This window comes from Zophobas morio, unplaced genomic scaffold (assembly GCF_036711695.1).
Source record: "Zophobas morio isolate AGI-343-1 ecotype UQ-CSIRO unplaced genomic scaffold, CSIRO_AGI_Zmor_V1 ptg000004l, whole genome shotgun sequence".
Classification (NCBI taxonomy): domain Eukaryota; kingdom Metazoa; phylum Arthropoda; class Insecta; order Coleoptera; family Tenebrionidae; genus Zophobas; species Zophobas morio.
This window is the reverse complement of record NW_026972109.1, coordinates 12,244,403-12,256,596: the sequence shown is the minus strand read 5'-3', so window position 1 is coordinate 12,256,596 and position 12,194 is coordinate 12,244,403. Positions and strand designations below refer to the sequence as shown.

Sequence of the window (12,194 nt, the reverse complement as noted above, 5' to 3'; positions counted from 1 at the left end):
TCCGAATTGCGGTGCAAATTTTGCTCAAATATCGGAAAGTTAGGTACATGAATACCTCTCACCGAATTGCGTTCGTTCTCGGACTGTTGGTGTACAGCTGGTTGTAGAATTGTTCTTAAAACAGTTGGATAAATTGGAAGAAGAGTAGAGACATCATTTAGTTCTCTAACTTTAAATCTTGAGAAAAACCTAATCCTTTTTTGACTGAAAGAATAAAGTGAAATGTTTACATAAAAACGAAAAACGATATACTGAAAAAGATGTGGGTAGTTTGTAGACAGATGTTCATAGAATCTAAAATTATCCAATTTAAAAATAATGAAATATTTGGATATAGTTTTGTGAAAATATGTCAGGTACAAATTTCTAGTGTCATCATAATTTAATATAAGGCAATATATTCTGTTATTCTAAAATTATATTTTTTGGAATTACATACAAATCAATAACATCTATCATCACTACAATTTATTACGTGATCAGTGGTTCGTTTTTCATACATAACAGGATCGAAGAGTAAACAAAATGGATTTCCGGACAGCAAATTTAAAAATACATATGTTCATCTTATTCACAAAATTTGTATCAAGTTCTTTATCCAGAATTTTGAATAATAAATAATTGGGTACACCACTTACGTACGTGATTAAAGCGTAAGCCCTAACTAAGAATTTTACCACAGTTCGGTAGGGAATTATAAGATATCAGGTACAAAATTTTGCACCGCAGTTCGGTGACGAACTAGAAATGCACCACAATTCGGACAGGAATTGCACACAAACTACCTGAGAGGCAGTTGTTTGCTGGGATAAAAAGATTTGCACATCATTTTAACCACATTCATAATATTTTGCATATTTTATAGCACTCACTTGGCAAAATTTTGAGAACACGTCATAATTTTTTTGGGAGGGGATATATGAATAAATTTTAATGAACGATTTATCATGCTTACGGTAACCTTAAAACGTAAAAGATTTCAGAGCATTTGATTTTGATTGTTCTTTTCAAACATCTGGATGTCAAAGGTAAAAAACTTAACACTGAATCACAAAATTTAACTAACATTTGCTATTGTAAATTTTGGAGATGTTGGTAGGGCTGATTAGACAAATTTTTGTCAAAGGTCATTTCAAGAGAACAGTCTAACAAAACATGCTTCTTTGAAAAACTATAAAATTTGAGTTTGTAAAATTAAAGTACAAAATTTTCAAGGCAGGTCATCAAATTATTGGTTCCACAAATTTTGGTTTTACCATGTACACGATAATTATATAAGATAAAACTAACTTTGCTAATGACATACCCTCGGCGGGGCTAATACTTGTCAAGATAAGACTGATTTTGGCAAATGATCTACTGTCTAGGAAAATAAAGTTCTGGTGGGCTGGGTTAGTACTTGCCAAAAAAACTGATTTTGCCAAATGACGTATCTTCTAAGAAAACAAAGGGCGGGTGGGCGGGGCTAGGATTTGCTAAGATAATACAGATTTTGCCAAATAATGTAAGAAAACAAAGGGGTGGTGGGCGGGGCTACTACTTGCCAAAATAAGACTGATTTTGGTAAATGATCTACTGTCTAGGAAAATAAAGGCCGAGTGGAAGTGGCTAATGCTTGCTAAGATTAAACTGATTTTGCTAAATAACGACCGTCTAAGAAAATAAAGGTCAGGTGGGTTGGGTTAGTACTTGCTAAAACAAGACTGATTTTGCCAAATGACGTATCTTCGAACAAAATAAAGGGCGGGTGGGCGGGGCTAGGATTTGCTACGATAAAACTGATTTTGCCAATGACATACCCTCTAAGAAAATAAAGGGCTGGTAGGCGGCGCTAGTAGAGAACGAGAAGAAAATGTGTCAAATAAATATACAAAATATGTTCGTGGTATACCCACAATTCAAAAACCTTCTTTAATCTAACTTCGCCTAAATATTTAAATATTTAAATATTTACTATCAAAACATAGAGGTTTTCGGACAAAAAGGCTTAACTTCTGTAACAATCTTTCTACTTCTGGTGATGACTATAATTTCATTTTCGCCTAATACCAAATTAATAATACTTGTTAGTGGCCAAAATCAGTCTTATCTTAGCACGTATTAGGCCCGCCCACCCGCCCTTTATTTTCTTAGAGTGAAGGTTCTTTGCCAAAATCAGTTTTATCTTCGTAAGTACTACCCCGCCCACCCACCCTTTATTGTCTTAGAAAGTAAGTCATTTGCCAAAATCAGTCTTATCTTGGCAAGTATTAGCCCCGCCCAGCCGCCCTTTATTTTCTTAAAGGGTATGCCATTTGGCAAAATCAGTCTTATCTTAAATTAATGAACGATTTGTCATGCTTACGATAACCTTAAAAGGTGCAAGATTTCAGAGCATTCGATTATGATTTTTTTTTTCAAACATCTGGATGTCAAAGGTAAAAACTCAACACTGATTCATAAAATTTAACTAACATTTGTTATTGTAAATTTTGGAGATGACGTCATCCCATTGTTTCGAGAGAACAGTCTAACAAATCATGCTTCTTTGAAAAATTATATAATTTGAGTTTGTAAAATTAAAGTACAAAATTTTTGGAGGCACGTCATCAAATTATTGATTACACAAATTAATTTTAGTTTTACCACGTACACGATCATTCTAAAATGCAGAACAAAATTGATAATAACCGATCCGGTAGTTTCAGAAATTATTTGTCTACTAGAAATCGACACAGAAGACAGACAGACAGATGAAAACGGGAGACCAATTTTTTCATGCTTCAGAGGAGTCCTCACGTCTGGCGTCTATGGATTGTCAATATATTTTCAGAATATAATATCTCCGTTATTAACAAACTTATTGTTATGAAATTTTAAATATAACATGTCCACATCTTTCACTATATAACGCGGGGACAGTGTTTTCTAAAATAACCATCCTCTTTTTTTTTCAATTTAGTGAAATTTTTACATTACGTATTTTTAAAAATCAAAATCTCAATTAATAATGGAAATTTTGAAACGCGGTTTTCACCACTATTTTCAGTCTATAAAACTCTATAAACTTCATGGAAAACATTGTCAATTTTTTTTTGTCGGAAATGAGATACAGTGAATAGTTTGTGTCGAAAAATCTTCCATTCTCTCTCATATCTCATTCCCGACAAAAAAGTCGACAATGTTTTCCATGAAATTTATAGAGTTTTATAAATTGAAAACAGTGGTGAAAACCGCGTTCTAAAATTTTCATTAACAATTGAGATTTTGATTTTTAAAAATAGGTAATGTAAAAATTTAAACAAATTAAAAAAAAGATGATAGTAAACTGTTTTTTAAAAAACTGTCCCCGCGTTATACAGAGTTAGTACAAAGTCCCGAAACGGTCAAATAACTTTGTTATTTGAAAAGTTTTTTTTCTGAAATTTGAAATATAGTTAAACATGGCGACTTGATTAAAACATTTTTCCAAAACAGAAAAAAATCACAAAAACGCCTAATATTTGAACTTAACTTTTTCCCCCTTAAACACCAATGATCACGTGCGGATTTTCGAAATAACTAATTTGTTGCACCCCTCGTGTGTCATTATAAATTCAGCTACCATTTTCCTTCGTGTCTTTTTCCATTATTTTTATGTCCTCTAATGAAACCTCTCACCCTATTCTTCACTGTAAATAACTTTGAGCCCCTGAGCTTTTTGAAGCACTCAGTAGCATAACAACGGCAGAAATTAATATCGCTCCGTCCTTGTCCCTTTCACGATTTCTCGTTTTCAAAAAAACATCTACGCGAAAACAATAAAGTTCGCTAGAGTTCTACTATCTAGGCTTAGAAAGACTTTCATGTCAGAAGTCGAGTCTGCAGCCAAAAACAAAAAATAAGTTACAGTTGAACTCGTGTGGAACAGAGATAGTTAAGTCATCTTTTATATGTACCGTAATTGAAAAATTTGCATAACCAGTGGCATAACGCATGACTCCGGCAAAGTCCGGACGACAACATTTATCCGGTTCGGTTCCGGGATTTATTTTTTCGACGTGCCGCGATCTAATCCGCCGTTGCATCTTGAGCTTTATGGGGCATTTTAGCTGGAATTAAAGCCGAGCCGGGCTTAATTTTATAATAGAAATTCAGAGTAGCGTATAATGTGTTTATTTTAAGGTGAAATATCTAAGTTTTTCCCACACACAAAAAACACCTCGTACAATCTCGCGATAAAATACTGTGCTTATTAAAGCGGCCTCGTTTTGTTCTTGTTTCAGGTACAAAGTGCTACAATGTAACCCGCAGCAATAAAGCTTCACTATGGATGTTCGATGGTCCGTCTTCTTCACTCACTTCGCTATCGTCCTGCCCTGTTTTTTCCACTTCACCGCCACTTTTAAACAACAAGGTAACATCAACCCGCAAATTGGAAACTGGCCGTGCACAATAACAGACCTTATTCCGAATAGGGCGTCGACGTACTCTCGAAATCCGTTACAAAACGAACTAATTTTTTTATTTAACACTATTTTCGTACGTAAGCGTAAAAGTAACTCCGTCGTCTAGAAAATGTAGGACAATCCTACAAAATAATGATCCTAGGAAAGTATAGTTTAAAATTCGCATAAAATCCTCGTATAAATTGCAGTATCTGCGAACATTTATTCGTGTGGGAAATGGTTCCTATTTTCATAATGTCGTACAATATACTATTTCCTCGAACCATTAAATAATACGTTTCACGAAAGTCTGCAATTTTTTGAAAGTGTGGACTAACAAAATAAATGTAAATTTTGTATCCCCACAAAAATATACCACAAATTTTTCACAACACTCAATGTTAAAACTTGTACTGTTTAGAGTGTTGACAAAAAATTGGAAATTTCCCGAAGCTAACAGTTTCAATCGCGCAGATGTTTCCTGTGAAATTTTAGTTTTAAAAAAATAATGAGCTACCTCGGACCATTACTAATCGATATCCAAGTGTAAACAGCACCTTTATTTCCTACTTTGCATCTCATTTTTAATTCATTTGTTCATTGTACGGTAATAACCCTTAAATACGAGTCTTTATTGTGCAACGCCCAACGACTCGGTTAAATAATTTGTAAACTTGTAAGCGTTTAAACCTTGAGAACGTTTACATACTCTGGTTTGGGCGAGTAATAATTTTCTTTGAATATTTTAAATTGTGACACCGGCAAATACATTAGTCTTGCAGAGTCAAGGGACCAGAAACCAGCAGTCAGGACTCAAACGACATTAATATTTTAAAATCACATGGACATCCAGGGAGCCTCCTGTCGTCCTTAGGTGGCAATACTACTTGTCATTCGTCTCAACTTTTCTTATATATTTAATGGAGATTCGTCTGGATTTTACCTGGATGACAGTGCCAATATTTCTAACTTTTATCTACGAACACACACAACTTTTTTTTTTACAAATGAAAATATTAGAATCGGTAAAATGTAAGCCTCGTTTATACAATCACAGGTTTACCAAGCTTGACATTTATGCTTTCGTAAACTACCAGCCGGCAAAACAAACACATTTTAACGTGACAGATAAGCAAAACACGGTCAAATCCTAATTTTTATAACACCGGTGCTTTATGAAATTACAACTTGTCGCAAACGCGGTACTCTGATTTACGGTTTCTCAGCGAACTTGGCAAACCTGCAACTGCGTAACTGTGCCTTAAAACACGTTTCGCAAGCCGGGCTTGGCCAATAATAAATCAAATAGACGGGGTTTACAACATGTGTAATAAGTTGGTCCACCACTAGTAAAAATTCGGGTCAGTCATGCCATCAAACTTTGAAAGATACAACAGCCGTCCAACAAACACTTAATTTGGCGATTTTTTTATGACCCATTTTGAACGATTATTACTTTCTAGTTAACAAAATTATTACGTTGATATATAGTTTAATTTGTCTAATAATAATGCACCAAAATGAAAGTTTTTATTTTTATTTTTTACCATGGACGCTACCGGGAAAAAGAAAAATATCAGTAGGACTTTACTTAAAAACACATTTTTTACTAAACACCTACTTAGCAATTCTTATACCAGATTTTTTACAAAATATAAAGAATAATAATAATAACAATAATAATAATAATAATAATAATAGTGCTAAGATGTTAAGGGGGAACGCTAGACGAGAGACAAGTTTGAATTGGGCGCCATTTGTTGCCTTAAACACAACCAGCAATTCTTCTTTAAATCTACTTGACGTGCTGGGATAGACGACTACCGGACATGGGTTATAAAAACATCCTAAGGCGGCCCACAACATACCTTCAGCCCAGAATAATCATTTCTCGTACTCTTTTGACATATTAATTTTAATATTCGAGGTAATTATTATATTATTCAAACACAATTTAGACACTGTAGAGGAAACAAGGCTTATCAAGCCCGTCTATTAGTTTATTCGCCTAAATGTATTATTAATACCGTTTTCAAATTACACCAAAATTGAAGAATCGAAAACTTAATAATTGAAAAATTGAAACATTTTAAATGAAAAAAAATCGGTAAACCGAAAAATTGAAAAATCTATAAATCGAGAAATTGAACAATCTAAAAATTAAACAATTTAAAAATCGAAGCATTGGAAAACCAAAAAATCTAAACCGAGAACTTGAAAAATCGAATAATCGAGAAATCGAAACATCAAAAAATGGAAAAATTGAAGAACCGAAACATTGCAAAATCCCAGAACTGAAATACTGAAAAACTGAAAAATGGAAGGAAAATTGAAAAATCGAAAAAGTGAAAAAATTCAAAACTGAAACATTGAAAAATTCAGAAATCGAAAAATTGAAAAATCACAATTGAAGAAAGAATAGAAAAATCGAGAAATAGAGAAATGGGAAAATCAAAAAATCAGTTAATCGAAAAATTGAAAAATCGAAAAATTTAGAAACGTCAAAAATTGAAAACTGAAAAATAAAAAAATTTAAAAATCGTAAAACTGAAATATCGGAAAATTGAGAAATCGAAAAATGAAGAAATTCGAGAAACCGAAAATATGAAGAATCGATAAATTGAAAAATCCCAATAGTAATATGTCAAAAAATTGAGAAATCGAAATCGAGTTAATAAATTGAAAAACTGAAAATTTTTCGAGAAATTAAACAATCAAAAAATCAAAACATTGAAATCCCAGTAAGTTGATAAATAGGAAAATTTAAAAAACATAAATTTTAAAAATCCAAGAATTGAACAACAAAAAAAATCTAAGCCTGAAAACTCAGAAAAATGAATGATCGAGAACTCAAAACATCAAAGAAAACAAAAAATCTAAAATTTAAAAATTCGACAAACTGAAAAATCGAAAAGTCGACATAGTGAGAAATCTAAAAACCTAAAACTTTAAAAACTGAAAAATTAAAATATCGAAAAATTTAAAAACCGAGAAAACACAATATCAAAAATTTGAAAAATTGAAGAAACGAAATATTGCAAAATTCCAAAGCTGAAATATTGAAAAACCTAAAAATGGAAGAAAAATTAAAAAATCGAAACAGTGAAAAAATCCCAAACTGAAACATTGAAAAATTGAGAAATGGAGAAATCGGAAAATAAAAAAAATTGGTCTAAAGAGTTTAGACAGTACTTCTCTCGCTATCGGAAACGTGACGACTGCATGCCTATTATGTTTTTTTTTCCACATTAGATTTCAAAGCATTCGGTTTTGTAGTTCCTGATTAAATCAATAAAATAAATTTGCGCATTCATTAAATTTTTTGAGTCAGCCTGTATATCCGAATCCAAAAATATAAATGGAATGATAAATTACAAGAAGAGACTCATCATATTTTATACAACTTAGATAGGATTTATTCAGCAAAATTTTGGGGTGGCGTCATCCATTTTGTAGGAGGGATGAGCAAATATATTTTGATCAAAAATTTACCATGCTTATCATAAATTTAAACATTTCCAAGATTTCAAAGCATTCGGTTTTGTAGTTCCTGATTAAATTAATAAAATAAGTTTGCGCATTCATTAAATTTTTTGAGTCACCCTATATATCCGAATCCAAAAAATATGAATGGGATGATAAATTACAAGAAGAGACTCATCATATTTTGTACATTTTAGATAGGATTTATTCAGCAAAATTTTAAGATGACGTCATCAATTTTTTAGAGGGGATAAGTAAATATATTCTGATTAAAACGGTCCTGGTTTAATAACAAAAAAATATTGTTCGTCTATGAAACAAGCTCGTCTTAGACAAAGTATTCGTAAAAAAAATATGTCGTAAAAAATGTACGTATGCTGGTCCCGACTGCGATTATGGTTTAAATATTTTTTAGAAAATCCTGTCATGGATGTGGAAACATTTGTGACAGCCAAAGAGAAATTATCTTTGAATTTAGACCAAATTGAAATAGACACTAGGCACATTTGGGCAAAAGAAAGAGAAATTAGGGTTACGGCTCCAAATTTTGGACGTGTTTACAAACTTAGACCGACTACAGCAATAGCTAAAACTGTGGAGTCTCTGTTGTACAGTACATTTAGAGGTAATAGTCATACATACTATGGACAGCAAAGTGAGGAAAAAGCTGTCAAGTGTTTTGAAATAAATAAAAATATAAAAACTGAACGGTGTGGCTTGTTTATTTCAAAACAATTTCCTTACTCGGCTGCTAGTCCAGACAGGGTTCTAGAGGATAGGAGTGCATTAGTCGAAATTAAATGCCCTTCAAAATCTCAAGATTTGTCTCGCCAAGAAGCGGTTAGAAAAAAAATAATCAAATTTTGTACATTGACAGACAGAGAATTGAAACTAAAAAAAAAATCATGATTACTACTTTCAAGTCCAGGGACAAATGCTTGTTACGGGTATTTCACAAGTTTATTTTGTTGTATGGACACCCAAAGGAATAAATATAGAAAAAATTTATAAAGACGAAGAAATATGTAACAAGATGGCAGATAAACTTGGCAGATTTTACTTTGGCGCATTATTGCCCGAAATAATTGATTCAAGAAGAAAGAGGAACCTGCCTCTGCAGGAGATTTTTTTTAAATAAATAAAATTTGTTTCTATTTTTTTTATGTACTTTAATAATTTATTAGGAGTACATTTTTCATCACCAGGACTTGCATATTTTTATTATAAATATATTTTGAAAATGATCTCTCGGCAAATGAAAACATGTACGAGCACTTTTTTCGAGAAAACAATGAAGGGAGAAGTTACTGGGCGTAGGGCTTTTTTAAAACACTTCCTTTCTGGGATAAGTAGTAGATACACTTAGCTACTTATACGTGTTAAACAAAATCTGTATTTTATATATTTTTTATTATTATTATAAATATGTTTATTAGTTTTATTAATTAACAAAGCAAAATACATATTAACAATAATATTACAATGAATTTTTAGTAATCATGTGTATTGAATTCAGGATCCTGAGTGGAGTAAAAATATTATAGTTCCCCAGTTTTAATTCGGTTTTATGATAGTACCTCATTGCGTAAAAGTTAATTTCCTTAACAATAGATTACTACGGCCGGTCCTGGCGGCTTGTTATAAAACTGAGTTCCTTGCCATAAATTAGAAAAATCAGTCGAGAACTCTAACAATCAGCTTATGGTAGAGAAGGCGATAAGGGTTTTACCTGGAAAGTCGCTTCCGTAAATTTTAGTGGCGCTCCTATCGGCAAAGTACTGAACTAACTGCTCCAATTCTGTCGAATTGATACCCATTTTTTTCAATAATTGTTAGTTTTTATTAAAAACTCTGCTAACCAATAGATCATTAATTTTCCTCTGATATTCCTGTTAAAATTATTCGACGTATTTTGCATTAATTTGTGATATATTTTGATTTTAATAAACACATTATTATTTAAACAAATTGTACCACTAACAAACATTTAATGACTGTGCGCCCTGTAAAAAGTGATGTTTTATCCATGTGCGAATTTTCAAGTGATTCTATGATGGTTATGACTCAAAAAACTTGAAAAGAAAACATACAATGGTGCTTTTTTTACGATATTTCTCCGCCATATTTTTTTCATTGATTGAGCTGATCTCTGCGCTCTAGAATATGAAAAAAGCTGCAATTTGATGTATGATACATCTATATTAACATCATTTTTTCATACAAAAAACCAAAAAAATATTATACCTCGTCTAGCGAGTCCCCTTAATTTTCATTTTTCTTCTGGAGGGATTAAGTTCACTTTTAGTCGTTCGTGGTTAACCTGACATTTCAGCCCTCACAAGAAAGAGTAAAGTTTCACGTTCAGCCCCAGAAGTGAAAAAATGCGAACAAACTTAAAAAACAACAAAGTCTTGACAATGGAGACAGGATGTCTTCATTTCCCATTTACGGGATATACGGTATTAGCGAATTGTGTGGTTCGCTTTAAAGTGGACCCTCCACATTTCAGCGTCCTTGCTTTATATAAATTTCGGTCCATTTTCCGGTGGTTAATCGGCACCGTTCGACTCCGTACACGAAATAATTACCCGTGGGACATTATCCGCAAAATTTGAAAAAATGCCCGCCCATTCCTGGCCGGCAATATATTATCCTGCAACAATTTACATTAAAACAGTAAATTTCGGGCGGTCCGGATCGATGGTGGAAGGGTTTTAAAACGGCGTGCCGGGCGGGGTGGGACGAGGAAAGCCGTATAATTCGGACACGTATCTTGCCCGCCGATAAATCGGAATTCTTACCCGAACGTTTTGATAAAACTTCTCATCCACTTTCACGTACATTTTCGACGATTAATAGTTAAAGTTGGAAACGCGTTGCATCCATCTTTATTTTCTTCGCCTCGACAAAGACGAATCGTGAGAGATAAAGTGCGTGAGATTATAAAATGGCGAATGCAAATATATAACGAGAAGGGTCAGCTTGGAAGGGTCCCTCGCAATTATCGGACCTATATTTGTCTATGTAGGGTTAACGCGATCAATCAAGGTGCCGGCAATTCAGGCGAGTCGCAAGACAAAAGTGATGAGCGGCGATAAACTGACGAGTAACTCTCAAATGTAGAGCGAACAAGAAGGAGATTCACGACATAAATATAGCGCTTCAAAAGAACAGTCAAGGAGGAATAATTGGACACAAATCGTCGGTACTTAGTCGAGTGAAAGGTACTATGAGTGTATGTTGAGTTGCATATATTTCCATCCTACTCGTTACTGCAGCTGGCCCGGTTTTTAAATTCAAATCAGCATTATTTACGTGTCATGACTTCTGACGGAGGGGAAACAACCACTAATACCCGTAATAATAATAGGATAAAATGTTCCAAAATAACACAACAACACAGCTCAGGCTATTGATTATTACTAATATTAGCATTTATATATATAACACTAGAATATTATTCTTAAAAAAAATTATGAAAAAAGAAACGCAAACAGTTAATATAATCATAAAATCCACGTGAAATTACATTTTTTTCAACTTGTTTGTAGTTTTTATTTCAATGTGAAAATTAAAAAAAAATGACGAGATTAAAAGTTCATATTACAAGCAAAGTCGAGACAAAAAATGTTGGAACTCTTAGTGGAAAAATGAGTACGGACGAAAATACGAAAATTAAAGTTGAGAACGTCTTACGAAACTTTAGATAACAAAACTGCACAGGGTAAAGTAACACAGAAATAGCACCTAAATCAGCAGGAATAGAAAGAAGAATGAGAAATTCATGATCACGTCCGAGATACGGAGTGAATGATTAAAAGAGTCCCGGAATATGAGAAGAGGTTGGAAGAGGAAGAGAGGAAAATTCGTGACAATTATTCTATCAAATAATTGCTGCGAATTCCTAACATCTGCTCAGTTACTCCGGGACTACTTTAATCATTCACTCCGTATCTTGCTTCATCATGTTCCTCATTCCTTCTTCCGTTCTTTCGTCCTCGTGCTTTTAATGAGAGGAATTGGAAGCAAATATTTACCTTGAAAAAATTGGTCGAACGTTATTTCGACGGAAGTTTTCTCGCCCCTGAAGTGGAGCCCAATAAATCCCGTTTCTTTGAAAAATTATAAAATTGTTTGTGATTTTTGTTTTGTGATAACGTCTTAAAGTAAAATCAGTGGCGTAAATAACATTTTGGCTTGAATTTTTCAATTTTTTTTTTTTTATTTCTTCAGTTTGTCGATTTGCAATTTTTCGGGTTTTTAACTTTAATTTTCAGTTTTTCAATTTTCCAGCTTTTGAGTTTT

At 33.0% G+C, this 12,194-nt stretch overlaps 1 protein-coding gene across 2 annotated transcripts in view; it reads left to right on the top strand.

Annotated features, from left to right (window-relative positions):
• Positions 1-12,194, top strand: part of LOC135141732 (uncharacterized) — a 155,717-nt gene that overhangs the window by 123,503 nt on the left and 20,020 nt on the right. For both annotated transcript variants that reach the window (XM_064073101.1, XM_064073110.1), the window contains exon 3: positions 4,245-4,375. In XM_064073101.1, the coding sequence (XP_063929171.1) occupies positions 4,288-4,375 (88 nt within the window). In that variant the 5' untranslated portion in view covers positions 4,245-4,287. The remainder of the gene's footprint in view (positions 1-4,244; positions 4,376-12,194) is intronic.